The 27,873-nt window shown below is 47.0% G+C and overlaps 1 protein-coding gene across 3 annotated transcripts in view; it reads right to left on the reverse strand.

The window, feature by feature from the left end:
- GAS2L2 (growth arrest specific 2 like 2) overlaps positions 1–27,873 on the reverse strand; it is a 470,641-nt gene that overhangs the window by 251,721 nt on the left and 191,047 nt on the right. For all 3 annotated transcript variants that reach the window (XM_086954751.1, XM_086954750.1, XM_086954752.1), the window contains exon 2: positions 11,545–11,783. In XM_086954751.1, coding sequence (XP_086810877.1) covers positions 11,545–11,783 — 239 coding nt within the window. The remainder of the gene's footprint in view (positions 1–11,544; positions 11,784–27,873) is intronic.

The following is a 27,873-nucleotide window of genomic DNA, read 5'->3' on the forward strand; positions in this document are numbered from 1 at the left end:
CATAGGATAGAATGGTAAGGCTGTGTAATATGTTTTCCAGCCTATCTTCCCAAAAGCTTAAGATGGAGTGGTGAAGTTTAGTATGCCTGAACTCACCGTGTAATAACACATCTTTTTATGAAGGTGGTTTTTGCATTGTGTGTTTAGAAGCCACTCTTTTAGAGGTGGCTGGGTGTTTGTGCTCTTATATTTCTGTGTGTCTCTGCCTGGTTGTGGACTGATTGTCTGGATTTGAAAGCGATAGGATCTGGGGAATGTCTTGACCCAGAGGAGGAGGTGAGACAGCAACAGGCTGACCTGCATCTGGAGTGTTGAGGGGGGGGAATAGCCCCTGGAGGTGAAGGGGCCTGTGTTACTGCTATAAAACAATTGCCCAATCTCCTGTTGATTGATTGGGAATCCAGACCCCCACTTATCAAAGGAAGAAGGTTCAGGGAGGCACCCAGAACTGGTTTGAACAGGGGTCAGTGCCCCCTGAACACAAAGACTTCAAAACCATTGAGGGGTATAACTATGAGAGCTGAAGCCCCTGAACTTTGGAGAATGGCTTGATCAAGATAGAACAAGACTGGAGCTACTTCGTGGTCAAGAGGAACCTTTGCCAAGAAAGAAACAACTGAAGAGACTGAAGGAAAGGACTGACACTTGGTGTGTGTTCTGCGGCTGGCCTGCAGTTTGCTATTTTAACCAAGGAAAGGCTAAAGGGACTTTGCTGTGTGCTGTGTCCCCCTGCTTGAAAGGACTTTGCTGTGCTGTGTCCTGAAGTAACTTATCCCCAAGCGCCTGAGGTGAGCTGGCTCCCTGTTGCGGAAACACAGGAACACAAATGTTTCCAGGAGAGTCTCAGGGGCACTGTGTGCATGTGCTTTTTGCAGCCTGAACCCTTTGTGAGGATTGTCCAGTTATTGTGTGCACCGTAATCCAAGTGAGTCATCGACGCTGTGTGCGTGTGCTCTGTCCAAAGTGAGACCTTCGTGAGAATTCCCTTGTTATGGTGCACCCGGAGCTAAAGTGAGTCTCAGCAACGCTGTGTGTGTGTGCTCTGTGCAACGTGAGACCTTTGTGACGATTGCCTTGTTAAGGTGCACCTGAGTTAAAGTGAGTCTCAGCGACGCTCTGCGCGTGATCTTCGTGCAGCCTGAGACCTTCGTGTGGAGTGTCCGGTGATCTGGCACCCGAAGCTCAAGGGAGTCTCAGCGATGCTATGTGCCCTGTGGCAGCCTGAGATGTTCGTAGCAGTAGCGGCCCGGACCGGCAGCACCGGAGGAGCTGAGCGTCTGGCCCGAACCTGCCGTTGCCAATTCACAAAGATTGCATTGGAGGCTCAGCCGCTGGACGAGGAGATGAGAGAAGAGTGAGTTCGCTCCCCCCAGGTAACATGTGTCGACTTTTGGGGCAGTGTGCAGGGGCTCTCGGCCTCTCTCTCATTCCAGCAGCATGGCCTCTGCTTTGGCTTGTATCGCTCCCCGCATTGCCAAGGGAGTGGCAGTACCGGGGCTGGAGTGTAGAGCTGCACTTTTTGCTTACACCATACCTGTGTTGGAGGCAACTGTTGACAGAGGCTGACTGTGAGTCAGAAGGAGTGGCGGAGATACCGCCTAAGGCACTGTGATCAGTGCCGTAGTGTACTACGCATTATTCGATTTATGCTGAATGGAGCACCTAACTGTCATATTACACATTGCATCATTTCTGCATAACGAAGTACTTGATTAGTGTATCACGCATTGAGGTATTCATACATAACTAACTACCTGATTAGTGAATGATGCATGGCTTTATTTCTCTATAACGACGCACCTGGTGGTTGTATTACGCTTTGCATTATTTTTACATTGCAAAGTGTCTGATTGCTGCATTACGCATTGCAATATTTCTACATTGCAAAAGTGCCTAATTCTAGCATTAAGAACTGTATAACATGGTATTAGGATTACAGGTGAATGTTTAGGAGAGCTCATTGATATCTCCAGAACTTACAAGGGCTGGCTGGCCTAACAACCGGCCCGGAGAAATAGTACACATACTCATATGTTGGATTTATATTGTGTGGTCTTATCGTATATCTTTTTATATAAAATGTATACTTGTTTTTATGAAACTAGTGTGGAGTCTATTTGTGGTGTCATCATTGGGTTGTTGTGAGCGTGGTTGCGAATACCTTACACATTTGCCTTGAAGATAAGCCTGGCTGCTCGTGCCAAGCTACTGAGGGGGTGAGGGGGGCTATCTCGGAAGGTGACCTTCCTTTCCCTGACGTGGAACCGCGGGTCTCTTTTTGGCCTAAGGTACCCACCTCAGCCAAACAGGGATCCCGGGTCTAACAGGTGTAGTGCAGGAGGCTGCAAAAAGTAGCGAGCTGCAAGAATAGACGCAGTCTCCCAGGGGCTCGGGTGAGAGCAACGGCCCTCTCTTGCCCTTGGTGGGGCCCTCCTGAATCGAGGTTCAGGGGACTGTGCTGCGATACACTGGGATGCCGAGCTCCTCACTCTTCGCTCGTTGTCAAGCTCCACCGTCTTTTCTCAATGTGAATCTCCTGCAACTGAAACCACCAATTGAACAAGTGCACACATACATGTTGCATTACTGTTCAGGAAAGCTGGAGATTCCTGATTTAAAAGTTGATCAATCATTGGTTCAAAACTTGCTATCCATTGATTTTGAGATTACGGTCTCTGAAAAAGGCTTCTTCCAATTCTACTGAGCTTGCTTAAGAACTGGGGTTCTATAGCTGGGGCTGGTATTAGTGGCAGAATTGTTGAGATCACCAAGGTAGAAACGCCCTTATTCTCTAGTGCGAGTTCTGTTGTTTCAATGGACATCCTCTCCAGTGCCTTGTCTATGACCACTTTATAGCATCTGATTGGATGCCTGTCCTTGCTGTCACCTGTACTGCCTCTTGATCAGTCCCTAGGTCTGTGTCTGGCTTCCCAGGGCAGGCCTTCAAATGTTGAAAAAGTCTAGGATGCAGATCCACAGAGATTGAATCCACCTGAAAAGTCAGCTGGTGCGGCTGGACCAACGTCCAGGTAATTTCCCTTGCACTCAGAGCATCCAGGAAGCGGTATGATGAGGTGGGGCAGACTCTGTCCTCCAGCAGCGACCGCAACAGGATAGCCACTACTGACACCACCAGTTCGCGCTCTGATGCACGGAACGCGTGCTGTTCATGCATGGGCCAAGAGCATTCCTGTCTACAGCCAGGTAAGGCTCGGCTGGGCCATCCCTCTTTCTTTTGAGATCTCAGGTCAAGCAGCAAAGGGTGAGTGATACACCTTCACAATATATTTTGGCCTTTACTGCAAAATGGTTCTATTGGCTGGGACCTCTTAGATAAGGTGCTGTGGTCTTTGTTGGATTATTGGACTTCTGAGGACCTTTAGTGACTGCAAAGCCTAATTATTTTGACTCAGTACTAACATGGTGAAGAAGAATTGCCACAAAAGAACTGCATTATCTCCCATATTCCCCAAAATAACCTCTATTGACAAGATTCTTCAACAGGCGATAGGGGTTGTGGCTACTGAGATCGAGCCTACCGAGAGGCAGATGTCGTTGACTACTGACTCCCTGGGAGGTATGTATGGTCTGCATATCTCTCCATCTAGGCCCTGATAAGGCCAGTGAGGAGTAGGATGCAATGGTTCCTACTCATGTTGCAGTTCCTCAAAGAGATCATATCAGCCCTGAAGAAGAGCAGGCCTGCCAGGGAGTCGCCAAAAAGAAGCCCGCCCAACGCCACATATTGAAGTACAATAATAGTATAGGTGGACCCTGGGAGGCCAACATACTTCCTAGTCCTTCAAATAGTATGAATGGTGATGTGCAACCACCTTGGTTGGAAACCATCATTAGGATAAGGTTATGAATGAAGAATTAAGAATTAAGTTTGATATCAAGTGACCGATTTATGCAGTCTTCGAATATAGCTTTGTTGATTCTCCCGCTGGGTTATATTTTAATAGACCTCCAGTACGTATGCCTCATTATCATCCTAGATACACCTCGATTCTTACCCCCATTTCTGCCCAACAATTTCCTCAGATATCCGACTCTTACCTCTATGGTATACCTATACACAACAGATTTGAGGTGTTAGATGTGGTGGATTGACTCCCTGAGCCTGGGGATTCGGTGACTCTTGGGACCTTGAACAAAGACTACCATCTGGTTTGGTCTCAAGGAGTCTCTAGTGCCTCAGGCAGGGTGCGTCATCAAAGTGGGGCTGACCAGAGTGAAGTCTAGTTCCCAGTTGGACTACACTGTGGGTAGCGATGGGTCCACTGGAACCTCTCATGTAGTCCCTGGGTTGCCTTGGCAAGATATTTATTTATGAAATTTTTATAGCGAGCAAATAACCGAGGTGTCTCGGTGCTGAAAGATAGAGGAACATAAGGTTGATAGGAGTGCTTACTGGTTGAACAGCCACGTTTTTACCGACTTCCTGAATAACAGGAGGGATGGGCTGGCCTTGATGTGTAACAGGAGGGTATTCCAAAGTTTAGCTGTAGCAACTATGAAGGATCTGTCTCCCCATGGTGATGTCTTTATGCGTGGGACGATTAGGCAGCGAGCTGAAGAAGAGCAAAGGGTTCTGGTGGGAATATATAGGCAACGTGCTTTTTTCAGGAACTCTGGTCCAGAGTTATTGATTGCTTTTTATGTTATGCATAATGCCTTGAATTTGGTTCGGCTTCTGATTGGTAGGCAGTGTAATTGGCGAATAACTGGGGAGATTGAATTAAATTTAGGTGTGCCGGAAAGCATTCTTGCCGCTGTATTCTGAACTAATTGCAGTTTATTAAAAATTCTCTCCTGAGCATTCAGCAAGAGTTTGTGCAGTAGTCGATCTCGACATCACAAGCGTAAACATGAGAGTCTTTCCTGCACTAGAGGGACGGTAGGAAAGAAGCTTCCTTATAATTCTGAGAATATGGAAGGCTGAGGACACAACCGAATTTGCGTGGTGAATGAACGAGAGCTTGTCATCGAACATAACACCAAAATTCCTAACCTAAGTGACTGTTTGAGGTGGAGGTCCCAAGTCAATTGGCCACCAAACTGAGGACCAACCTGGGGTTAAGCTGCCAAAGGTCATTACCTCTGTTTTATCGGAGTTTAACTTTAGGCAGTTACGTGCCATCCAGGAGCTGATAGCTAACATTCCCTCCTGAAAGCTGGCCGCCACTTGCAAACCATCATTATGTACCGCCAACACCAATTGGGTGTCGTCAGCGTATGAGGTTATTCTCATCCCGAGAGCTTTAATGACCCTGGCCAGGTCCGACACGTAGATATTAAATAAGGTCGGACTAATGGAGGATCCTTGTGGCACTCCACAAGGGAGAGAGAACACTGGAGAGTAGGATTCGCCAAGCTTAACTGATTGAGTGCGATATTGCGGGAAAGGAGGTTAATAGCATTTTGGCCTTAAGTCCAATGCCTATGGCCGAGACACGGTCGATTAGAATGGAATGATCGACCGTGTCAAATGCCGCTGACAAATCTAGTAAAATAACCGCTGCACCGCCCTGATCTAATATCATCCTAATCTCATTGGAGGCCTTGATGAGGGCTGTCTCCGTCCTATGACCCTTTCTGAATCCAAATTGAATGGCATCCAATAGATTATTGTGATCAATGAATTGGGATAATTGGATGTTCATTATTTTTTCAACAATCTTTGATGGGAAAGGCAGGCATGCTATAGGCCTATAGTTTTTAGGTTCTGTGGATTCCAAGTTAGCTTTTTTGAATAGGGGTTTAATGATGGTCTTCTTCCAAATCTGAGCATATGAACCGGTGTGAAACATTGAATTATTAATGTTGGTAAGAATGGGAACTATGTGCTCCGGAATAAGTTTTAATATTGAAGGAGGACAAGGATCAAGAGGGGATCCTGATTTAATGGAGAAGATGAGCTCTCTTACTTGTTCAGATGAGACCTGACTAAATTCTGCCAACCCTGTAGTGGGGGTTTTGGCCAAACTATTTATGATCGGGGGATCTGTCTTCACTTGAATGGAAAAGTTTGAATAAATCTGAAGAACTTTTTCTTCAAAGAAATTAGCAAGAGAGTTACAAAGAGCAGGTGACACATCTGTAACTGTACTTGTAGGTGTATTAGAAAGTTTGGTTACTACCTGAAATAACTGCTTGGTGGAATTTTGGGCCATCTCTATTTGTGCTCGACAGTATTTACTTTTTTTTACCACAATGAGTAGTTTTTATTTGGTCAATGAGTCCTTGTATACTTCTTTGGCATTATTATCATAGTGTTTACGCCATTTTCTCTCTAGATTTCTGAATCGTTGTTTCCCGAGTCTTAAAGTCTCTGAGAATCAGGGAGCTGGCTGGATTTTTCGATTAGTCGAAACATTCTTAACCGGTACTGTTGTGCTGAAGCCATTATGCAGCCAGGAGGAATAGTTATTGGCCGCTATATCGGGGTCTGCTACAACTTCCTGTTGGGTGGAGGAAAGCGTTTTTTGCAAGAGTTGAATGTCAGCATTCTTCCATGCTCGAACCTGTTTCTGGATACGAGAAGAAGTGTGCTTTGACTTAGCTTTTGTAATCTGAATAGTGCAGATTATTGCGGAGTGGTCAGTCCAGGTAAGGGGTAAAACAGAGGATATAAGGATATTAGTATTACTAGTAAATAATCCATCTAAGGTATGACCTGCTGTATGAGTAGGTGTTGTCACAAGCTGATGTAGGTCTGTAGACAGTAGGTCTGTTATAAGGGAGGAGGACTCCATATCCTGTAAGGATTCTACATGAAAATTAAAATCTCCCAAGATGGTGTAATCGGAAGTTCCTGCCATTGGTTCCATAAGGTTGTGTACATTTTTAAGAAAAACTGCTCGAGGGCCTGGTGGACGATAGATTAGGATTCCTCTGAATGATTGAGTGTTAGAAAGAGCAATAGAGAAGGTGCGTGCTTCACAGACCAATGAGTTAATTGTTTCTGTTTTTATTGTAAAAATACTGGGGGTCTTTTGAGCTCAGAGGGGGCAGAGAGGAGGAGGATGGGCTTGGGAGGGGAGAAACGGGGAGCAGCAGACAGGAGCCATGCCCATTGAACTATCAACACCGGACGTCAGCTCGGGTAGCGAAAGCAGGAGTCCAAAGGGAATGGGGCCCTGTTAGATATTAAAATCCAGTCAAACGCCATCAAGGTAGCCTCCTGGAATGTTGCAGCCCTAAACAACAAGCTAGATCGCAGTGACTGGGGGTCATTTATTGATAGCTACGATTTGTTGATATTCCAAGAAACCTGGTCTAAAAAGGAGTTAAGGCGTACTGGCTTGTGGCCTTCACCAAGCCTGCCGTGATTGGAGGGGTAGACTTTTGCAGGGCTTACAACCTGGATTGCCACCCACTTAGGTTGTTCGGCAAGGGAGATTCCGATGTGGTCCCCTGACCTATTGTGTGTCTTGCTGGAATTTACCTCTGCAATAATCCTAGTTTTAGTCAATGTATACTCAAGATCAGTCAGCAGTGGCCAGGAATCGCTAGTAGTGGAGTAACTATCATCCCTTTTTTCCTCCATCCCAGGGCATGCTTTTAAGATCATTGGGGGTGATTTCAATTGTCAATTTGAGGCACTAGGCTTTAGACAGAGCAATATTTCAGGAGAAAAAGACAGACGGTGGGCTATACCAGCCTTAACAATACCTCCCCTAAAAAAGTGGTCAAATATATGCTCTCACACTGAATCATTCAATAAATGCCTTTAATGGACAAATACAGTTAGATAAACATGTCCACCCCAGGTTTAACCGGACTGGATCTCAGTTCTTAATTGATTATGTCTTAGTGGAGAACAAACTGTGGTCTTCGGTTTTGGATTCTTTCCTACAAGCCCTTAAATGTAAAGACCCAAGGGCCTTTTGGAATATAGTAACATTTGTCAACAGAGAAATATTCATTCCAAACATCTCGGCCGAAGTTGGAAAGAACATTTTCGTTCATTATATGATGTGCAGGATTCCCATGATAAAGGGGTGGTCCCAAATATAGATCAACCAACAACTGGGCAGAACCGGGTTGATGTAAAGGGCAATGAGGATTTTTCCACTATCTCCCTTGAGGAAGTTCGCAGAGCTACATCAGAAATAGCTCCTCATAAGGTGCCCATAATTGTTAAGATACCATAGGATGTGTATCTCTCAAAACCTGAAGTCTGGGGCCCCTATTTGTTAGTTATCTAGTTATCTTTAATGCCGTACGGGGAGGCATGCCCATCCCTGAGACCTGTGCCGGTGCAGAAATAGTTCATGTATATAAAAAAGGTTCTCTTCTTTAACCAAGAAACTACAGGCCCATCAGCCTTATAGAAGTGATGTAGAAGGTCTTCTCCAGGGTTATCTTAGAAGAGCTGCAAGAGTCGATAGATGACCATGATACCCATAGCACTTTACAAGCAGGCTTTAGAAATCAAACTTCCACCAGTGATCAGGAATTTCACCTCCAACTCCTTCATTGTAAAACTGTGGTGCTAGAGGGTGGTAGATTGTATCTGATCTTCGTGGATCTAAAATCTGCTTTTTATTTAGTTGCTAGGTCTAAACTCTGGTCTGTCCTGATTACTATCAGTTCCTACCTGCCTTTGTAATATCATGAGGAGGTTGCATGAGAACAATTATGTACAGGTCATGTGTGGGAAATTAGGGGAGCTCTCTGAACCGTTTCCAGTGAATAGGGGTGTATGTCAGGGCTGCCGTTGGTTCCTACTCTGTTCTGTTAGTACATCAATGGGCTGGTGAATTCACTGAATGGGGTTAAAGACAATGATTCTCCTAAGATTTGCTCTACTAAAATTCCAGCTTTGATATTCGCCGACGACACCCCCCTTCTATCAAAATCTCCCATGGATATGCAAAGGTTACTAAATGGGTTTAATTCTTTTTTATTCTTGCAGGGTCTAGAGGTTAACGTTGCTAAGATTTAATTCATAACTTTTAATCCTGTGTACTTCACTAGAACTAATCCTGTGTTGAAGGAACTCCCTGGAGTGGGTCACCATCTTTGAGTATTTGGGGCTCACACTCAACGAGCACATAGATTGGTTATTTCATATTCGGAAAACAGAGGTTGAAATTAGCAAAGAGTACTGATGGCCTGGCCAAGGACCTCCTTTTTTAAGCTCATCACCCCTTTGATGGAAATTTACTGAACCCGATCCCTGGGAGCAATTACCTACACAACTGAGTTATGAGTGCACAAGTCTGTTAACGACATTCTATTGACAGTAAACTATTTTATCAGGGATCTAGTGAATTTTCCTTCCCGTGCTCCACTGACCCTGCTCTGACTAAATATAGGGCTGAGTTTCATCTCGGAGGTTATCAGTCTAAGACCGCTCCTCTTTTGGGAGAGAATTTGGTCTACCCCAGAGCTGATTTCCTATAGACAAGCTCTAGAAGAATTTTTGTTGACACCGGGGGCTAAATGTTTACAATGGTTTTCCTACCTTAGGGAGACTCTGACAAGTATATGATTAGTACCCCTATGGGGAGATCCTCTAACAACATCTCTGGTAATTTCCAGGAAGAAACTTGAGGACTGTTATAGGGCTTCCAGACTTTCTTCTCTTTTGATGAGTATAATCTTGGGCACTCTAACTAAGAACTTTATACAGATCAAAGATGTCTATAGTTACAAGACCTTCCTAGACAAGTTTCAGCCAAGAAACTGTATTTAAAGTTTAGGAATGCTTCGCTCCCTCTGCGAAATTTCACTAGTGTCTAGTCTAGGGAATCTGATCGCAAATGTCCCTCATGTGGAGTAGAAGATGAAACAGAGGACCATGCACTTTTTTTTGTCCAGTATATAAAAGACAAAAGTTGATAGTACAGATTTGTAGGAACCTAGGGATCTCCAACCATCAAGAGTCTCTTAATACTGAAATATGACACTCACCGTGCAATAATTTTTACAGTATCTAGATATTTCTTTTCTACATGGTGTGTTAGGAAAAATGTTTTTTTAGATAAGGGATGGAAAGTTCACAAGGTATTAGAACTCGAGGTTTTATGGTAGCCAAAGCTAAGTCTTTTGGTCGTTAGGCATTCGGTTGTGCTTTTTGTTTAATGGACATAGGAAGTAATCAATTCTATTTGTTGATTCTGTTTTATTTGGCCCTGAAATTTTTTTAACTTTTTAATATCCAGTTTTATATGAGTTTTAATTTATACATTTTTCATATGTATGGTAATTGTATTTATGAACTGTTATGCTTTTGAAAAGCCGAAATAAAGATTAATATGAAATGAATGAGTATGAGAAAAGAATGACGGCATGTCATGCTGTTGGAACTACAGCAGACTAGGAGGAGTGGCATTGGCTCCACCTGCTCCTTTTGTGAAGGACTGAGCGAGTCTGCCATTTCCTCCGTGGTGTTCACAACCCATGAGGCAAAGAACAGTCAGGGAGAGAGTTACTGGGGAACTGTGTCCTGGAGAAATAACTATCAGTAGAGGGTTGGAATCATGGGAGCTCTATGGCTGCACCAGTGAATCTGGTGACACTGATTCAGGGAGGAGCAATATTCCACTTCCTGGTGAATGTATCAGAAGCCACTGATGTGATAGAAACCTGTCCACAGACCCACACCCAAACTGGGAGATAGACTCAAATACTCAAGATTTGGGAATTGTGTGACTAGTTGAGGAGCATGGCTCTACTTGATGGTGTAAAGCATCTACAGACCAGGGGTTTGACCCCAAAAAATCTTCTGCAATTTGGTAGTTGAAGCAGTTACTCCACACTAAGGGACTGTAGCGTGTGGATGGAACAAGTTGTCAGGTAGCAGGGGAAGGTGGATGCCTCATTTACTCACTGGCAAGAACAGTGACTGATACTGCTCCTGGGGGGCAAGAATCTGCATTTATATCCTAACTGTTCCTGGTCATAAAATCCAACACCCTTTTGAAGATTGGTGCACTCTTATCCTCCACAGAAACCACACAGTTCCATAGATCCCTCGTACCAATGGTAGCACACAGAGCCAGGCATGCATCGGATGACTATTCCCCAACCGCAAGACACAGAAAATGTCCATGCTATCTGATGCTCATGTTTGATGAAATGATGCGCATAGTTTAAAACGAGAGTGCCCTGGCTGATCGGAAGGAAGAATAACATGGAGGGAAAAACAGGAAGATGATCAGTCCCTTCAATGGGCGGAAATAACGGAATGGGTAAGGGCATCCTTAGACCGGCATAAGAGATCATGATGTATGTATGTGTATGCAGGATCCTGCGTGCAAAGCTCAGTATTTCAAACGGTTGCAGAAGCAGTTGCTGGTTCCCTCCTACCCTCTCCAGCAATGAGGTAGAGAAGCCCATATATTGAGAATGAGAAATAGCCAATAATGCTTTCCCTGAACTTTCATCTCCACCCGGGACCAAGTTGCCAATGACCTCAGTGAACTGTCCTCAGGTGAGCTTGTCTCCCGTTATATGGAAGAATACTAGGATCCTGGACTAGAGATGAATGTGCCAGAGGTTGGATAGTTACCATTACAATGGCCTACTCACCATCTGGTCCAGGTTCTTGAAGTCGCAGGGCCTTCTTTGGGGCTTAGGGATTGGTATTTCCACCGGAGGCAGCTCCATCTCCTCTCGGATCTCCTCCTCGATCTGCTCCTCCATCTGTATCAGGACAGGGGCGCTCATTCCGAAGCGGGAAGCGCGGCGGGCCAGCTCCAGCAGACAGAGCACAAAGTTCTTCTCGTTCTTCCTAAGCACCAGGTCATCAGTCTCGAACATCAGCACATCTGCAAAAGAAGAAGTGTGTGAGAGAATAAAGGGGGAAATGAAGGAGAGAGGAATAGACAAAGAATTGCAAGAGTGAAAAGGAGGAAAGAAGGTAGTGACAGAGAGAAATAGACAAGGAAGGAGAAGAGTGAGAGAGGAAATGGGATAGTGATAGAAAGAGAAATTGACGAAGAAGATAAAGACCGTGAAAGAATAAGCTAGGTAGTGACAGTGAAAAATTGAAAAAGAAGAGGCAGCGCAGGAGTAGTGACTGAAAGAAATGGACAAAGGGTGAGTGTGAGGGAAGTGACAGAGAGGAACAGATTAAGAAGAGCGAGAGTGTTAGGGAGGGAAGAAGGTAGTGAAGGAAAAAAGAAGGAAGAGAAATAGGAAAGGAGGTATAGATAGAGAGACAAATGGACAAGGAAGACAAAATGTGTGAGAGACTAAGGTAGGTAGTGACAGAGAAAAATAGAAAAAGAAGAGAGCGCAGGAGCGATGACCGGGAGAAATAGGCACAGAGGATGAGTGTGAGGGAATAAAGGTGAAAGTGACAGAGAAATGGACGAAGAAGAGCAAGGGAGAAAAGAGGGCAGTGACAGAGAAATGGACAAAGAAGAGAATGACAGAGAATAAAGGGGGAAGTGGCAGAGGGGGAGTGAAGATGGAGTATGAGAAAGGAAAGCGGGCAGTGACAGAAAAAAGTAAACAAATAGCAGGAGAGGACTGGGTAGTGACAGAGAGAGAATGAACGGAGAGATAAATAAAGATGAATGCCCATGAGAAAGGGGGTGAGAAAGGTAGGTGATCTATAGAAAGAAAGAGAAGGAAATGGAGAGGGGTAAAGAGGAGGCAAGAGGAAGTAAATAGGAATCAGTAGAGAGAAATGGGGAAGAAGAGAACAAAGGGAGAGTCAGGGAAAAGGGGGAACCACTGAAATAGAGGAGGAAGGGAGAAGATGAGTGTGAAAGAGGATAGCATAGTGGCCGAGAGATAGATGGATAAAAAAGGGCAATGGAGCACGTGGGAGTGAGAGGCAAATGGTTAATTAGAGGTTCATTAGAAGATAGCAAGGAGAGAGGAACGGGTGATGACAGAGAGAGCTGGGCAGAAGAAAAGTGTGTGACAGATGAGGTTCTAACAGGAAGAAGGTGGAGGAAGAATAGAAAAGGTGAGGTAGAATATAAGAGAGCAAGGGGAATCAACAAAGAGTTGAGGAAGAAGGGGGAACAATACAGAAACGGAGAGTACGTAAATGGGCATTGGTAAAGATGGGGCATATTTACAAAGAAATGACAAAGTGCGGTGCTGCAAGCAATTTAGCAGTTCCGCGCTGTATCATTTCAGAAACACAGGGATGTGCCTTATTCACAAGAATATGGTGCATCCGTGTTTTTCATAGTGCTGGCACTAAAAAGGTGCCTCGCACCAACGCAGACACCTTTGGGCCATGGTCCGAGGGTACCTGCGTTGCTGGGAGGAATGTTTATGAGCAGAAAGAGGCACCTTCCTGCACATTACCAATCATTGAAGGCGATTCGCTCCTTCTATGTGCGCTGTATAATGCAGCGCACAGAGCAAAAAAAGAGGAGAAATAAAAGTATTTCTCCTTGTTGCACCACTCTAACGCCTGCTTTTTAATGGTGTTAGTTTTTGGTGCTGCCTCAGATTTCCAGATCCTTGTAAATCTGGGGCAGCGTCAAAAAGCAAAGGGTGTTGCGGTGGAACGGCCACAGCAACACCCATTGCACATCTCTTTCATGCAAAGTGATGCGTGAAAAGGGGGCGTAATTACAAGGCCATGAAAAGCCACAGAGGGTGGCTTTGTTTGGCCTTGTAAATATGTGCCAGCAAACAGTGCCACTGGAGCGTCAAAAAATGTCACGCTGGAGGCTTGTAAATATGCCCCTATATGTCAAGCATTTGGAACCTACAGTATTGATCAGTGCGTTTTGACGAACTTGAACAGGCTCCATAAAAAGCACAATGCTTTTGTTGATGCTAATTGGCATCATCTAAAACAAAAGGTCCGATGACGCAGCCGCTGTTGTAAGTTACTTCATTTTCACCCACAAATTCACCCTGGTGCTGTTTTGTTTTATTTTTTATTTACTTAGCTAAGATGATTGATGACACTTAGATTGGTCAATAAAGAAAATACATTTCAAATGTACTAATGGCTCCTGCCATTAGTTCTCCAGAGTTGTGTAACCACATTGCCGACTTCTTTGCTTCGAAGAGATCTAAAATATACGACTCCTTTCCTGATGAAGCCCGTAACTGCAATTTTTCTCAATTGGAGAGAACTTCTGCATTCGGGGCCAACTACCTCTCAGAATTTTAATCTCCCTCGCTGGAAGATTTGAAAGGTATAGCTCTAAGTATTAAATCTGTTTCACCAATGGATCCAGCTTCGCCTAAAATCATTAGGCAAGGGCTAGACATAATACTACCTTATGTACAGCAACCTCGGAGCTATCCTTCCTCTGTGGCGAGGTCCCGAGCAATTGGAAGCAAGAAATTGTCCTCCCCTTAAAAAAAACCATCTGCAAATCCGGCTTTGTTGGATAACCTGCGTCCTATTTCACTCCTGTCTTACTTATCTAAAATAGCAGAGAAGGTAGTTAACACGCAATAGGTTGTGCATATTAACCAGCACAACCTATTCCACCCCACACAATCCGGCTTTAGAGCCACGTACTCTACGCGTCAGCGTTACTCCTCGACAAGGAGATATTACGCTGGTGAGCAGATGATGCTCGTACTGTAGCTCTGGTACTGCTGGACCTCAGCGCAGCCTTCAACGCGGTATCCCACAAAGTGCTCTTGCAGAGCCCTTGGTCAGGCGGGCTGGAGGGAGCAGCTCTAAAGTGGATGGCTTCCTTCCTTTGAGATCATAGTTTTCAAGTTGCACGACGTCCGCATATGTCCAAATACATTTCACTCCCACAAGGGGTCCAACACGGCTCAATTTTGAGCCCAATTCTTTTTAATCTTTGTATCAGACCCCTGGCTGAGATTGTGGAAAAACACAGTCACCGTTGTGTCTTATGCGGATGACACGCAGCTTGTTGACACCCTATCCCACAACTCAGAAGATGCAGGCATCCAGTTCCCTTCCTGTCTGAGGGACCTTGCTTCCTGGATGTCAAGTAATTGCCTTAAGCTGAACAGCAGTAAAACTGAGGTCTTGCTCGTAGGGAAGTCCCCTTCAATCTGATCCTCAGCATGGTGGCCCCAGACTCTAACTTGCCCCTTAGGGATGAGTGTGGGACTCAAAGATTTAGGGGTTTGGCGGGACCCTAAACTCTCCATCGAGACCCATACTAGGAAGGTAACAGGGAAATGTTTTGGAACCGTAAAAGTGTTTAGGAAAACTCTGGAGATCCTCCCAATTTCAAGCAGGAAAGCCCAGGTACACACTCTTGTAACATCCTAGCTGGACTATGGAAATGTCCTCTATCTTGGAGCAACAAAAACTATTCTCTATTGGCTACAACACATTCAGAATGCAGCAGCATGTTTAGTTCTCAACTTACGTAGGAGAGCTTCCTCTGTGAAAGTAGGAGAGCTTCCTCTGTGAAAGCCCTTGACTCCCTGCACTGGCTGCCTGTCAACAAAAGAACTCTTTTTTTTAAACTTTGTTCTTCTGCCACCAGAGTCTTCTGGGGAAAGGACCCAGCTATCTCCGTGATCTTCTTGTCCCCCTTAATCCAACATGTCTAATTATGTCACCCAAGACTCCCTGGGTAAAGTTCCTAAAACTCAAAGAGCAAGAATGGGTGCACATTCATTTGGTTATTTGGCAGACAAAAACTGGAATGCATTACCCCTCTCTCTCCGGACAGAGCCATTGGAGAACATTTTCCGGAAAAGATTAAAAACTTGGCTCTTCCAGCTCTGAGGTCTCATGTTCGTATGACCCCTGTTCCCTGTTCTTGGGTCCTTTCAACCATCTTTACGTAGTAGTTCCTAGGGCAGGGACACACCAGCTGGTGTAACAAGGCACTTTAATAATAATAATAATGTCAATTTATAAAGTACTTTTGTGCAGAGCCGGCAGCAAAACAAATTATAAATTTAAAATAAGAACTGCAGGGAAAGGTATAGCTGCTGGGGGGAGCAAGTGGAGGGAACCGCAATGGTGAGTGGGCAGGGGAAAAGTAGCGGGGAGAGCAAAAGACAAAGAGAACTGGAAAACACATGCACTCTGATGGAGTGCCAAACCAAAAAAATAAAAACACAATGTCCCCAAAAATTTGCAGTAGAAGGACGCAAGTCAGGCTGTCGGGAAGATAGTAAAGATAATATGCTCCAGGTGAGCTGTAAGCCCTAAAGCAGCGATACTCAATGTACGGTCCGAGGGCTGCTTGTGGCCCTCCTGGCCTTTATATTCGGCACCATGGTCAACAGCAGCACTGGGCTGCTGTTTATTTGACTGAGCACTAACATTCAGAAAGATGTTAAACTTGCAAGCATTTACATACAGGTTAACTGAAGTTAAAGAAACTAAGGTATTCTGGACCACTTCAATTTAGGAATACCTTAATTTCTAAAAACATCTTGCAACCAATGTGTAAAAATATAAAAAAGTTTCTTCGAAATTTTAAAAAAAGTGCTTTTCATTAACATGCAGATGTGTATCACCTTAGTACATTAGATTGTATCACTGCATTGAGAGGTATTTTTTTCCAATAAAGTGATAGTTTTTAAACATGAATTTAGAAACATTCATACCTCCACTCATCCTGACAACAATGCCAATAGTGAACTAAGAGGAAAGTCAGTTCTCTTGTTCACCCTCTGGGGGCCTGGGTTGTTGTTATATATGAACAACATTATAGTTTATTAAATCAAACACAGGAGATGGTTTTGTACAACATATATTCTTAACCCATGTATATTGAGTTTCTGTTATATGTGATAATGAAGAAAAAAGAGGAAGGTGACAAAAAACAATTGCCTAAAATAACACAATATTGTCAAGGGGGAAGCCGGGATTTAGCCCATATTTTCTGGTTTCACACTGTGCAATTCAGCAACTAGATGTACATGCTTCATTCCCCCTACGCCCATCATATAGAACTCGTGACCATCGACGTCCGCCCCCTCCTCCCCATCCATCCACAACCATCCTCCTTCTGGCATCGGTGCCACCTCCGACGCTTCACAACCTTCAGAGGAAATTTCCCTGCCTCCGAAAACCTGCGCTTCTAAGTCCAGACCAGCCCAAACTCCACACTCCGCTGCACCCTCGCCTACAGACCTCCCGGCCCCTGAGTACTCTTCGCCGACACCATCACTGACCTCATTGCACCCCATGCCATTGCCACCATAGACTACATACTCGTCGGAGACCTGAACTTCCACCAAGACAACCTCAGCAACCCCAACTCAGCCACCCTCCGCGACAACCTCTCCACCATCGGCCTAAAACAACTCGTCACCGACCCACAAGGCAGGACACATCCTAGACCCCACCTTCACTGAAGGCAACAGCGTTCACTTCAGCCACACCACGCAGCACCCCTGTATCGACAACTTCCTTGTCAACAACCCCAAGCCGCCCGAACCCACTCCACGCCCCCGCGCAGGAACTGGAGCAGAGTCACCGAGGAGCAGCTCAACGCCGCCCTCACCGACTACATCCACCCCGGCCCCCCGCCTCAACCGATGCCAACACCACAGCCATGGAACTATGCACCTGGGTCTCCAACTGCGCAGACAAGCTTGTCTCGCTGCGCAACGCCAACAGACAACGCCCCAGGAAACCTGCCTGGTTCACCACTGATCACAAAGAAACTAGGAGCACCTCCAGATGCCTGGAGAAACAGCAAGGCACCAGAAAAGTACACCGCCTACAAGGATGCTATGGTGGAATACCATCAATGCATCAGAACCACCAAAAGGACCTTCATTCACAACAAAATCCTCGCCAACTCCAGCAACTCCAAAGAACTTTTCAACGTCATCCAGGAATTTACTAAACACCACAGCCACGGACATCACCCCCTCCCAGGACCTCTGCGAGAAACTCGGAGCCTACATCCACCTAAATATAAAGAACCTTTACGACAACTACAACATCCACACACCCAACCCCGCAGTCAGCCTGGCCAGCAGCAACTCCAACCAGACCACCATCTCTGCCTGGACACCGATCACGACAGAGGAAATCACCGCAACCATGAAAGTCATCCACTCCGGGGCACTGACAAACCCCTGCCCCCCATATATACCACAGAGCCGCTACTACCATTGCACTGGTACTGCAACACACCATTAACACCACCTTCGAGAGCGGCGCCTTTCAGAACAACTGGAAACGGGCAGAAGTCAGACCACTGCTCAAGAAGCCCTTTGCTGACCTAACGGACGTCAAGAACTACCGGTCCATCTCACTCTTCACGTATGCAGTAAAAGTCACTGAGAAGACAGTCAACGCAGAACTGAGGAGATTCATCGAAGACAATGCCATCTTAGACCCTTCCAGTCCGCATTCCAAAGCAATCACAGCACCGAGACCGCCGTACTCGCAACAACCAACAACATCTGCACCCTCCTCGACCAAGGCCACACAGTGGCCCTGATTCTACTCGACCTGTCAGCAGCCTTTGACACCGTCTCCCACCGCACACTAACAGCCAGACTACACGACGCTGGCATACGAGGCACCGCCCTCGACTGGATCAGATTGTTCCTCTCCGGGAGAAGACAAAGGATCAGACTGCCACCCTTCCTCTCCCAACCCATGGAAATCAACTGCGGAGCCCCACAGGGACAACCACTGAGCCCAACCCTCTTCAGCATCTATTTGGCTCCCCTCGCCGCCATCGTTCAACAGCGCGGCCTCGGCATAGTCTCCTACGCCGACGACACCCAGCTCATCCTCTCCTCGCCAAGGACCCCACCACAACCAGACTCAATTTCCAGGAAGGAATGCAGGACGTCGCAGCCTGAATGAGCAACAGCTGCCTAAAACTCAACTCGGAGAAGACAGAAGTCCTTATCATTGGAACCATCCCTTCAGCGTGGAACAATACCTGGTGGCCTACCGCTCTCTGCAGCCCACCGACCTCCACAGACCACTCCAAGAACCTGGGCATCATAATCGACTCCTCCCTCTCCATGAATCGACAAGTCAACACAAGCACCTCCAGCTGCTTCAACACCCTCCGTAAGACCTTCAAATGGATCCCCCCTGAAGCGAGGAAGACAGTCACCCACGCACTCATCACCAGCAGGCTGGACTAGAGGAACGCCCTCTATGCCGGTATCAACAAGGCCCTACTCTGCAAGCTCCAAACAATGCAGAACACCGCTGCGAGACTCATCCTCGGGATCCCTCTACACAAATACATCAGCCAACACCTACGCAAGCTCCTCTGGCTCCCTGTCGAAAAGAGAATCACCTTTAAGAAACTCACCTATGCCTACAAATGCCTAAACAACACCGGTCCCTAATACCTCAATGACAGAATCGCCATCCACGTACCCAAACGAAACCTCCGCTCCACCAACGTCCTCCTCTCCCACATCCCACGCATCCCCAGAGCCAGAGCAGGGGGAAGATCCTTCTTCATCGTGGCCAAGGCCTAGAACAAGCTCCCCACCGACATCAGGCGTGCCCACCTCCATGAACACCTTTAAGAAGGCTCTGAAGACCTGGCTTTTGGCATAAAGCGGATCAGCTCCCAACCCCCCGCGCCTTGAGACCCTCCCGGGTGAGTAGCATGCTTATAATTCTCCTGATTGATTAATTTGATTGACTGTGCGGCCTTCGGTCACACCCAGACCATACTTTTGTGGCCCCTTGGAAGATGTTTGTGAGTACGCATGCCCTAGGGCATTCTGAGAAAGCTTTCAATAGGTCTTCTGCAGCCAGACTGTAGAAAATAAGAAGTATTGATGTACATAAGCAACGTTCATTTCCCTTTTCCCACTCCCCTCCCTGCACGCACCATGAATATTGTAAAGCATTGACTGCATCCCTCCGCCCGCAAAGGCCTGTACCCATGTGTACATGACAGCCATTTTAGGCACCTTGGCCTCTTGCCCACTCATTAGAATCACTGGCTTCCCTCCTGCGCGCATTTGAGCACCCCCCCTCCCACTCTCACATGCATAGACCATGAAACCCAGCACTCTGCGCGACCCTGCTATGAAAGGCAACCCTCCTGCTTGACCCAGGCACCCCCCCCCCATTTCCCTCTTGAAGAGGCATCCTTCGCCTCAGCTGACATAGCCCCCCAGCTGTATCTGACTGCCCCTGTTCTCTCACGTACGGGTCATAAGACCTCTCTCTCTCTGTGCGACTCTGACCCTGCGCGCACCCTGACCCCCTCCTTCTCCCTCACATGGACAAGTCATAAACCTTCTCCTTCTGCAAAACCCTGTCCTTGGGAGTCACGGCCGCGCCTGACCAGCACCTCCTTTCCTTCCATGAATGCCCCTCTGTTGACAAGCCTTCCCTCCGCGCTCGATTGTCCACACTGCATGAATACCACCTCTTTGATGACCCCCTTCCCCCGAGTCCGACTGACCACACATGTCCGAGGTCATCGCCTAAGCCAGGAGATACCATTTACTGACCCTTATTGTATGAAGTCACTCCTCTTCAAAGAACCCACTATTGATCCTGGCCACCCCACCCCCTGGGCTATGATCAGGCGCACACATTCTAACCAGTTGACGGAACACTCAGCTGCGTGATTGCCCTCCCCTCTTATCAGCAGGTCAAGGGTCCCTATTGTGAACGCATGTGGGGAAGGATTGACACAAGGATTATAGGGATGTCTTTTCCTTTGCGTCATACTGACCTGATTGTACTCTCAAGTGTTTTGTAAGATATAAAAGCCAGAGTCTCAGCTCACTTGTTAGAGCACCTCGAGACGATACCTTGTTGTCTGATCTGATGTGTTCTGCTCCGTCGGAATAAACTTCTGTTTCCTGCCTTCTGGTCTCCGGCGCCTGCCTCATTGCTTGGTAAATTTGAATGGTACAAGGGCGGTTAGCGCCGGGCAAATCTTGAGAAAGGTCCTAGCCCTACCTTTTTCCACAATTGGCGCCCAACGTGGGGCCCATCAGCGACACGTGGATCCAGTGGGAGAGGTCCCGATGACAAAGTGAACGACTGCAACGATCGGGAAGAGCTCGTGTCCGATAGACCCTCGTCTGACAGCCGATCATCCGACCTTCACTAGTTCTGAACAGACCTCTCTCGAGTGATCTACGGTCCTGACTGGGAACCATCAGGAGTGCCGCGAACATCATGAAGGAGAGAGGACGATCGGGCGCTGGACCCAGAGGACAGGAAACCGTCCATGCGGTCCGGGTAAGGTCGTGTAAACACGACGAATTAAGGAAAATTGTTTTTGTTTGGATAATACTAGTATTACGCTTTGTTGAAACCCTCTGGAGATTCACTGTCTGCAAACGGGGAAAAACAAACAGGCTCTCTCTTTGCAAGCGGTGAAGGATAGGTAACGCAGACTTTTGTCCCCGTTGTAATCCGTCGTGCCTATCTTCCTCCCCCACTGTTTCCCGGACTATCGTTCGTGGATTATTGTCTGGAGATTCTTTTTCTGCAAACAGGGAAGAACAAGGTCTCTCTTTGCAGGGAGAGAAAGAGTAGGTAACGATAACTTTTCGTGCCCACTTATTCTCCCCACTGGATTGTTTGATTGACCGATTATTCGGTATTGGTTCTTTTGAGGTATTCACGGCCTCCAAACAACGTAGAATAGAAATATTCTGTCTAGTCTTTGTCCGCCGTGATAAGATAGGTAGTGCAGACTTTTGTCCCCGTTGTAATCCGTCATGCCTATCTTCTCCCCACTGGTTGGTAGCCTGTTTAGCCCGGACCGCTTATTAGAGATGAACCATCCAGCTCCACTGGAGGGCACCCCTAATAAGGACATGTTCACTAAGTATGGACTAGTCGCTATAGCTTATAATAGGTTATGGCATAAAAATACAAGAAAAGGAGTTGAGCGAAATCAGTAGGCCACTGAGGAGTTATCAACTTCGCTAAAAATAAAATAAGAAACGTTAGAAATAACCCGTAATAAGAAACATAAAAATGGCGAGGGAAGACAAGCTTGACACCAAGGCAAGCCACGAGGTAGCTAGGTTCCGTTGCCTATTCCTGCCCTAAAACATGTCTGCCTCATTGCCCACCACGCCCAAATAACGGTCACATGAAATAGATACAAATCAATAGGTACCTACCCCCATTCCGGAAACTCCCGAAGTGCCACAGGTCCGCGGATACGCCCATCCGGTAGGCGAGGCCTCGAGGCATGCGGGGCTCGCCTGGACGCAGTCGGAAGGGGAGGTTGTGGGGCGGACGGCCCAGAAAACGGTGATGGCCTCTCCTTGTCTCCTCTTCTGCTGCCCTGCGGGCCACGGGGGGGGGCTGTCTTGCCTCAGCCACCGACCACCCCCCCTCCTCTGTCTCTCGCCTGGACCGGCCCGCGAAGAAGGCCGAAGCCACAAACAAGAGCGGCGGCGCTTACATGTAGTCCCGCCACATGTCAACGCCTAGACAAGTGCAAGTAGTCCCGCCACATGCCGACGCCTGGATAGTTACAGGTAGTCCCGCCACATTTCAAATTCCTGGAGAGTTGGAGGTAGTCCCGCCACATGTCCACGCCTGGAAGTTACAGGTAGTCCCGCCACATGTCAAGAAAGGGGGGGGCTGTCTTGCCTCAGCCACCGACCACCCCCCCATCTTCAATAGCCGGCACGGCCAATATCGAAACGGCGGAGCCGAGGATCGGCGAGGGGTCGCTGGAAGGGGGAGGTGACGCGAACGAGCCTCCCCCACCTCCCTCCAGGTGGAGGCTTCCAGCGACACCCCAACGCTCTTACTTAAAGAGGGTCCACATCGAAAAGCGGTCTTTTGCCCGGGGCGGGCACATGCCCCATACCGTCTCTCCTCGACCTTGAAGATTCTATAAGAGCCGGGGGGCCCCCGACCCCTCTGCATGGGTGCCCCCATCCCCCCTCATTGGGACCCGCGACATCGACACGCTCCTGCCGGCGCCAGCCTCAGTTTGTAAATGGCTAAAACGCAGCCAAAGTACAGACTTGTTCAGTTCCGGTGGAACTCCAGAATGACCCGGTAGGAAACTTGTTGTTGCCCTCCCCACTCTTTGACTGATGGTCCATTTGTTAGACTGTTACCACATTGCGAAAAACTTTTTGAAACTGCCAACGGAAGGTTCTGGTCCAACCATGAGTCATTGGAGACATTCTGACTATACCGGTACCTGCCTGACCTCACCCAAAATGGCGCCGATACATGAAAACGGAACTTTCGAACTCCCTGTTCACCCGGATTGCTCGAATATTGATGCTCTAAGATATGTATGTATTTTTGGACAAACGAAAGTCGATAAGATGGATAGTGATTATGTGCTTAGAGAAGAAAGCAATACAGATATTGATCATGTGTTTTGAAAATGAACTGATTTAGGGTGGGTACTGATTGAGAATGGGAACAATGAATTGGTGTAATTTAGACAGTGAACGAGCATCTGGATAATGAATTAATTTATTTTTGACTGAATACTCGACATGCATCATGCTTGCTCTGTGGTAAAGTTCGATACGATTTTATTGCACTGCCGCACTTTATGCAATGAACTGCCATCAACTTCTTTCTTCCTATGTACAGTTCCAATCTGCTCCGTGGCTGGTCCACGGGATTATAGGCCTGTATTTATACCTCAACACTTTTTTTATTAAAAGTATTTTGAAAACGAAAGCATAGTTGTAGCGGTTGCATTAATGAGTTTTGAATGTATTACTACTGTGAGCAACGAGAAAGTATGATGAAGGCTGAAGGTTAAAAAGGACCCGATATTTAGCAGCCACACTATGTGTCACAGGCAGCCGGAAAAGTGTTTTAGAAGCCTTAAAGCGACACCACAGAAATGCCACCTGACCGCCACCCTTGTACCCGACCAAAAGGGGTTACGACCAAGTAACTCATGTAGATACGCAGATCGTCAATGATTATCTGTCTGACATTACTGGTCCCTCTGGGCTTAAACGCCGAGATGGTAAAGAAATGCAGTACGTGGAGATAGGTCGAGTATGTGGTAGGTAAAAACATTTACGGACTACTGCATGCTGATGTACTTTGAATGCTGCCCCCCCCCCACCCCTTCTTTTCCCTCCCTTCTGCAGGTCACGTCAGAACGTCGGCTGAAGTGTGGGAGAGCGATGATCGAACCACCGACGAAAAGGGAAGGAGGGAATATGTGCATAGCCCTCATAACGATAAGTTTTTAAAAGACGTAGATTTAAACATGACTGTTCCTCCTTAGAACATAGCAACTGGGAGGATGGACTGACATAGAAACTGGACAGGTACTGAATGACGAAAAATTGACTAGAAATGACGCGTTAAATAATGTAACTGGACGTTTGACTAGGTAGGGAAAGGACAAAGAAAAATATACGGGTAAGGGTTACCACGGCACCACCCGTCTGGGAAGTTAGAAAATGTTGCTGATGTTCAAGATGCACTACCCCCCTTTCTCACACTCTCATAGATATAGCCAAGCTGTCCGACTGTTCTCCCGATCAATACTTGCCGTTGCCTCAGCCTGGAGAACTTCCCACCAAAGGAAGAAACTGAAAAATGATTTAAGATCCAACCATGGGTAAATAGCGCGACCAGGTTAATTTCTGATCAACTAATCGAGGTGTAAGTATTGGCAAATGAGAAGGCTCGAAGAAATAACAAACGAAAAGGAAAATGAGAGGAAAAGGAGGAAAAGGTAAAAAGAGCTCAGCACGTAGATAAATAGGATACTAAAGATGCGCAGCATGCAGAAGTTCTGTTTGGCCAATAACTGTTTTATGATTTGTCGTGAACTCTTTTGTATGTAACACATGTACTGTCTTCCCTTGTCTGAGTTTGTGTGTATGTAATGTACGGGTTTATGTCTTCCCTCTGTCTGCGTTTGCGTGTTACCTGACCTCTGTCGTTCTGTGTTGTGAGCACACTAAATGACCTATTTTCGTACACGTCTCTCTCTCTCTCTCTCTCTCTCTCTCTCTCTCTCTCTCGCCCTCTCTCTACATGTCATACGTGTACCGAATGGCTCGTTTAGGTTGCGGACGACTCTCACTCCCTACGAGAGTCCCCCTGTCCCATCCTTTTTGTATAGTAATATTGTGCCCCGTCGGCACCAGTCTGATTGGATACTTATTGAACGCGAAGGTGTTCAGCGAAATTGACCGAAACAAAAATGATTGTATCTCGCCATATTACTACCTCTCCTTTCTACAAAATGAATGAACCTGAAATTGGCTGAGAAGGAAAGGACAGGTAAGACGACTAAGGTCCCCCAATTTGGCCCTTTATAGGGGAACTATATGTCAATGGCATCCTAATTTTTATTGTTAGAGACAAGCGCCAAGGTCCAGATTGACCCCCAATGCCCAGATTGCCCCACCCCCTTTGCACCCAAGCGCGAATGCCCGAAGCGTCCCCGCCCCACTTGATTGACCCCAGCTACTGTCCCCGATATATATATCTGATGACCATGAGTAACTGCCGCCCCTCGAGAAAAACCTGTTTGACCCTGTCTTTCAATGATTGCACCCCCGCTCTGTTTGAAAGAGTTAGCCAGCTCTAAAGGGAAATGTAAGACTGTTAAGGCTCGAATTAGAAGGACGAGTCTCCCCTGAATGTTGTCAATCTTGGGGTTTTTGTTGAAATACGCAGGTGATAAGAGTCCGACCTCTGTCCATATATGTCATGAACGAACGCCGATTAGACTTGGTGCGAACGCAGTAGAAATACCCACCTACTTACTTCATGGTAAATAGACTTCTGACTATGACCAATGAGCATAACGCCAGGTGCTAGGATTGCGAGTGGAATTCAAATGTAAAAATCTCTTCTCCTGCCAGTTCTCTAAAACTTGTTTTTACCCATTTAAAGATACTCAATCACCGGAGGAGAAGGGCCGGACGTGACGCACAGCGTGGCTGCAGATCATGAGACACATGCGACCTCAACCAAAGGTGGAGCCGCAGCACAACAAGAAACGGGACGAGGCAGCACTCTCAAAGGCGGTAAAGGAAAGAATGAAGGGCTGTCCTGAAGCTCTCTGTCCGCCAACCCACGTGTGCCTGGAGCCTCCGTCCCTCTTTTCAAGCCCGATTGATGGGCCTGCTTGCTTGTTATCCATTGCTCCCTTGGTCCCTTTGGTGTGTCCCGGGAAATCTGCCCCCACTCCGCCCTCTCACTCCCATCGACTAACAAAACCGCACACCCTCTTTTCCATGCGACTCTCTGCTGAAAGGAAGAACAGCATCTAGATGGAAATGGGGTTACGCCACGGAAATATAGGTGCCAAGCTTAAGGCGCCACTCAAAGGATTGGTTAGGGAACAGGACTGTGGTCTAACAGCAGAGGACTGACCGCACCCTGCAACGCGTAAGGATAGAACCGAGCTGGACCTATAGCTCCACCGCCGGTGCTCAACAGCGCCAACGAAAGGACACGGACTAGAGCCTACCAGTGATGGCTCACTGATAAAAAGACACTGTGACGAAGAGATCTTGCGTATTGAACTGAATTCCTCCCTCAACTACTTGGTCAAAATGTTCATTGATCACATTTTTAAGTCAGAAACATTTATGCTATGTAGTGATTTGAAATGATAGGAACTCGACAAATGCCATCCCCTATGTGCTGCGTTCTGCCAAACACATCAACTGTCCATGATTATATGCCATATGTTAGTATTGACAAATGCAAATTCTTCGATCGCACCTGTTTATATGTACCTTCATCGACTGCAAAAAATGAACTTTGCTATGTAAAAAGGGGCGACTGTAGAAAATAAGAAGTATTGATGTACATAAGCAACGTTCATTTCCCTTTTCCCACTCCCCTCCCTGCACGCACCATGAATATTGTAAAGCATTGACTGCATCCCTGCGCACGCAAAGGCCTGTACCCATGTGTACATGACAGCCATTTTAGGCACCTTGGCCTCTTGCCCACTCATTAGAATCACTGGCTTCCCTCCTGCGCGCATTTGAGCACCCCCCCTCCCACTCTCACATGCATAGACCATGAAACCCAGCACTCTGCGCGACCCTGCTATGAAAGGCAACCCTCCTGCTTGACCCAGGCACCCCCCCCCATTTCCCTCTTGAAGAGGCATCCTTCGCCTCAGCTGACATAGCCCCCCAGCTGTATCTGACTGCCCCTGTTCTCTCACGTACGGGTCATAAGACCTCTCTCTCTCTGTGCGACTCTGACCCTGCGCGCACCCTGACCCCCTCCTTCTCCCTCACATGGACAAGTCATAAACCTTCTCCTTCTGCAAAACCCTGTCCTTGGGAGTCACGGCCGCGCCTGACCAGCACCTCCTTTCCTTCCATGAATGCCCCTCTGTTGACAAGCCTTCCCTCCGCGCTCGATTGTCCACACTGCATGAATACCACCTCTTTGATGACCCCCTTCCCCCGAGTCCGACTGACCACACATGTCCGAGGTCATCGCCTAAGCCAGGAGATACCATTTACTGACCCTTATTGTATGAAGTCACTCCTCTTCAAAGAACCCACTATTGATCCTGGCCACCCCACCCCCTGGGCTATGATCAGGCGCACACATTCTAACCAGTTGACGGAACACTCAGCTGCGTGATTGCCCTCCCCTCTTATCAGCAGGTCAAGGGTCCCTATTGTGAACGCATGTGGGGAAGGATTGACACAAGGATTATAGGGATGTCTTTTCCTTTGCGTCATACTGACCTGATTGTACTCTCAAGTGTTTTGTAAGATATAAAAGCCAGAGTCTCAGCTCACTTGTTAGAGCACCTCGAGACGATACCTTGTTGTCTGATCTGATGTGTTCTGCTCCGTCGGAATAAACTTCTGTTTCCTGCCTTCTGGTCTCCGGCGCCTGCCTCATTGCTTGGTAAATTTGAATGGTACAAGGGCGGTTAGCGCCGGGCAAATCTTGAGAAAGGTCCTAGCCCTACCTTTTTCCACAAGACAGCTTTTGGTGGCTGGTAGGCTGGCCCTAAAAAGTGGACAAGGACCTAAAGAGAGAATAGAGCGTAATGCAGG

This window comes from Lissotriton vulgaris, chromosome 2_1 (assembly GCF_964263255.1).
Source record: "Lissotriton vulgaris chromosome 2_1, aLisVul1.2, whole genome shotgun sequence".
Taxonomy (NCBI): domain Eukaryota; kingdom Metazoa; phylum Chordata; class Amphibia; order Caudata; family Salamandridae; genus Lissotriton; species Lissotriton vulgaris.